Source organism: Manacus vitellinus, unplaced genomic scaffold, assembly GCF_001715985.3.
Source record: "Manacus vitellinus isolate BGI_N305 unplaced genomic scaffold, ASM171598v3 scaffold_110_pilon, whole genome shotgun sequence".
Taxonomy (NCBI): Eukaryota; Metazoa; Chordata; class Aves; order Passeriformes; family Pipridae; genus Manacus; species Manacus vitellinus.
The window spans coordinates 653,114-655,928 of NW_021938845.1; the positions used below are offsets into that span (position 1 = coordinate 653,114).

Below are 2,815 nucleotides of genomic sequence, written 5' to 3' on the forward strand. Positions count from 1 at the left end.
AAAACCCTGGATTTGCCCCAGGACCTCCCGTGGCCCCCAAATCCCGGCTCAGACTGGGCTCTGCTCCCAGAAAAACTTGGAATCCGCAGCTTTTTGCTCTCCCCTATTTTTCCAAGTATTCCCAAATAATCCCGAGCCGGCAGGGTGGGATTTGTCCCATTCCAGGTTATTTGGGGAGCCATAATCCCGGTTTTTCCCGGAGCTGAGCCGGGCTTAGGGGGTGGGTTTTAGTCCTGCTTAGTTCCTGACTCCCCAAAGGGATTTTTTGGGATGGGGGACGAGCTCCTGGATGCTCCCTGTCATTCCAGATCCACGCCTACAACCTGGAAACCAACACCTGGGAGGAGATTCCCACCAAACCCCACGAGAAAGTCGGTGAGTCCGGGAATTTCCTGGGAAAAACGGGAGCTGGGGAGTCCTGGAGGAGGCAGGTTTTCCTAAAACAGTGTTAAATGAAATGTGGGATCGACGGGAATGGTGAATCCATGGCGGGATAAATCAGGCTGGGATTTAATCCCAGTTTTGGAGTCGTGGCTGGGCTTTGGCAGCCAGGATTAAAACCATGGGAAGGGATTTAAAGCCAGGAGGGGATCCCTGGATCCCTGATCCTGGCCCTGCTCCCAAAAAATTCCAGCTCTGCCTCTGAGTGCTGCCCTGGCCTTTCCCTGGATCCCTGATCCTGCTCCCAAAAAATTCCAGCTCTACCTCTGAGTGCTGCCCTGGCCTTTCCCTGGATCCCTGATCCTGGTCCTGCTCCCAAAAAATTCCAGCTCTACCTCTGAGTGCTGCCCTGGCCTTTCCCTGGATCCCTGACCCTGGATCCCTGATCCTGGAGTCTTGATCCTGGCCCTGCTCCCAAAAAATTCCAGCTCTCCTTCTGAGGCACCGAGTGCTGCCCTGGCCTTTTCTTGGATCCCTGATCCTGCTCCCAAAAAATTCCAGCTCTACCTCTGAGTGCTGCCCTGGCCTTTCCCTGGATCCCTGATCCTGGCCCTGCTCCCAAAAAATTCCAGCTCTCCCTCTGAGTGCTGCCCTGGCCTTTCCTTGGGTCTCTGATCCTGGTTCCCTGATCCTGGCCCTGCTCCCAAAAATTCCAGCTCTGCCTCTGAGTGCTGCCCTGGCCTTTCCCTGGATCCCTGATCCTGCTCCCAAAAATTCCAGCTCTGCCTCTGAGTGCTGCCCTGGCCTTTTCCTGGATCCCTGATCCTGGTCCTGCTCCCAAAAAATTCCAGCTCTCCCTCTGAGGCACCAAGTGCTGCCCTGGCCTTTTCTTGGATCCCTGATCCTGGCCCTGCTCCCAAAAATTTCCAGCTCTGCCTCTGAGTGCTGCCCTGGCCTTTCCCTGGATCCCTGATCCTGCTCCCAAAAAATTCCATCTCTCCCTCTGAGTGCTGCCCTGGCCTTTCCCTGGATCCCTGACCCTGGATCCCTGATCCTGGAGTCTTGATCCTGGCCCTGCTCCCAAAAAATTCCGGCTCTCCTTCTGAGGCACCGAGTCTGCCCTGACCTTTCCTTGGATCCCTGATCCTGACCCTGCTCCCAGAAAACCCCAGCTCTCCCTTTGAGTGCTGCCTTGGCCTTTCCTTGGATCCCTGATCCTGCTCCCAAAAATTCCAGCTCTGCCTCTGAGTGCTACCCTGGCCTTTCCCTGGATCCCTGATCCTGGCCCTGCTCCCAAAAAATTCCAGCTCTCCCTCTCAGTGCTGCCCTGGCCTTTCCTTGGATCCCTGTTCCTGCTCCCCAAAAATTCCAGCTCTCCCTCTTGTGTGCTGCCATGGCCTTTCCCTGGATCCCTGATCCTGCTCCCAAAAAATTCCAGCTCTCCCTCTGAGTGCTGCCCTGGCCCTGATCCTGGATCCTTGATCCTGTTCCCAAAAAATTCCAGTTCTCCCTCTAAGTGCTGCCCTGGCCTTTCCCTGGATCCCTGATCCTGGATCCCTGATCCTGGCCCTGCTCCCAAAAATTCCAGCTCTACCTCTGAGTGCTGCCCTGGCCTTTCCCTGGATCCTCAGAGCTGCTTTTCCAAGCCCTGGGTGGGAGCTGGGACAACATTCCAGCCCCTTTCTCCCTTCCCTGGAGAGGAACTTTTACACCTGTGGCTGCAGGAAAGCACAAAATCCCTGGAAAAAAAATCCCACCCAGGAGCCCGGGCTGAAGCGCTGGGGCAGAATTCCCGCTTCCCTGGGGACTTCAAACAGACTGGAATTGCTTTTATTGATTCCTTTTTTCATTTATTTCTTCATTCCCAGGTTTTCCAGCTGCCAGAAGGTGCCACAGCTGCGTCCAGATAAAAAATGGTGAGATTTGGCCTCTGGAAAACCACTGGATCTGGGATAACCAGGCACTGGGGAGCTGGGAAAGCTGCAGGGAATGTGTGGCTTTCCTGGAAGGGGTTTTTTCCCTAATTCCCAGGCTTTGAGCAGTCCCAACGTTGATCCTTCTTTTTTCCAAGCTCCTCAGGCTGAGGACTGAATTCCCTGTGTTCCAGGAGGGAATTCCCAGGAGGGAAATGATCCCAGTGCCCTGCAGGCAGCGGGAATTCGCTGCCTCGGGGTCGAGAACTTGGGAAAAGCTGGGAATGAGGAGGGATCAGGAGCTGGGGCTGCTCCCTGGGGGTTTGAAATCCAGGCTGGGAGAGCTGGGAATGTTCCCCGGGAGAGCTGGGAATGTTCCCCTGGAGAAGGGAAGGCTCCAGGAAAATCTTGGAGCCCCTTGCAGGGCCTAAAGGGGCTCCAGGAGAGCTGGAGAGGGACTGGGGACAAGGGATGGAGGGACAGGACACAGGGAATGGCTTCCCAGTGCCAGAGGGCAGGGA

The 2,815-nt window shown here is 55.7% G+C and overlaps 1 protein-coding gene across 1 annotated transcript in view; it reads left to right on the forward strand.

Annotated features, from left to right (window-relative positions):
• KLHDC10 (kelch domain containing 10) overlaps nt 1-2,815 on the forward strand; it is a 47,070-nt gene that overhangs the window by 35,619 nt on the left and 8,636 nt on the right. Inside the window, exons 6-7 of the mRNA XM_029965618.1 lie at nt 309-375; nt 2,250-2,392. Of these exons, the coding sequence (XP_029821478.1) occupies nt 309-375; nt 2,250-2,392 (210 nt within the window). The remainder of the gene's footprint in view (nt 1-308; nt 376-2,249; nt 2,393-2,815) is intronic.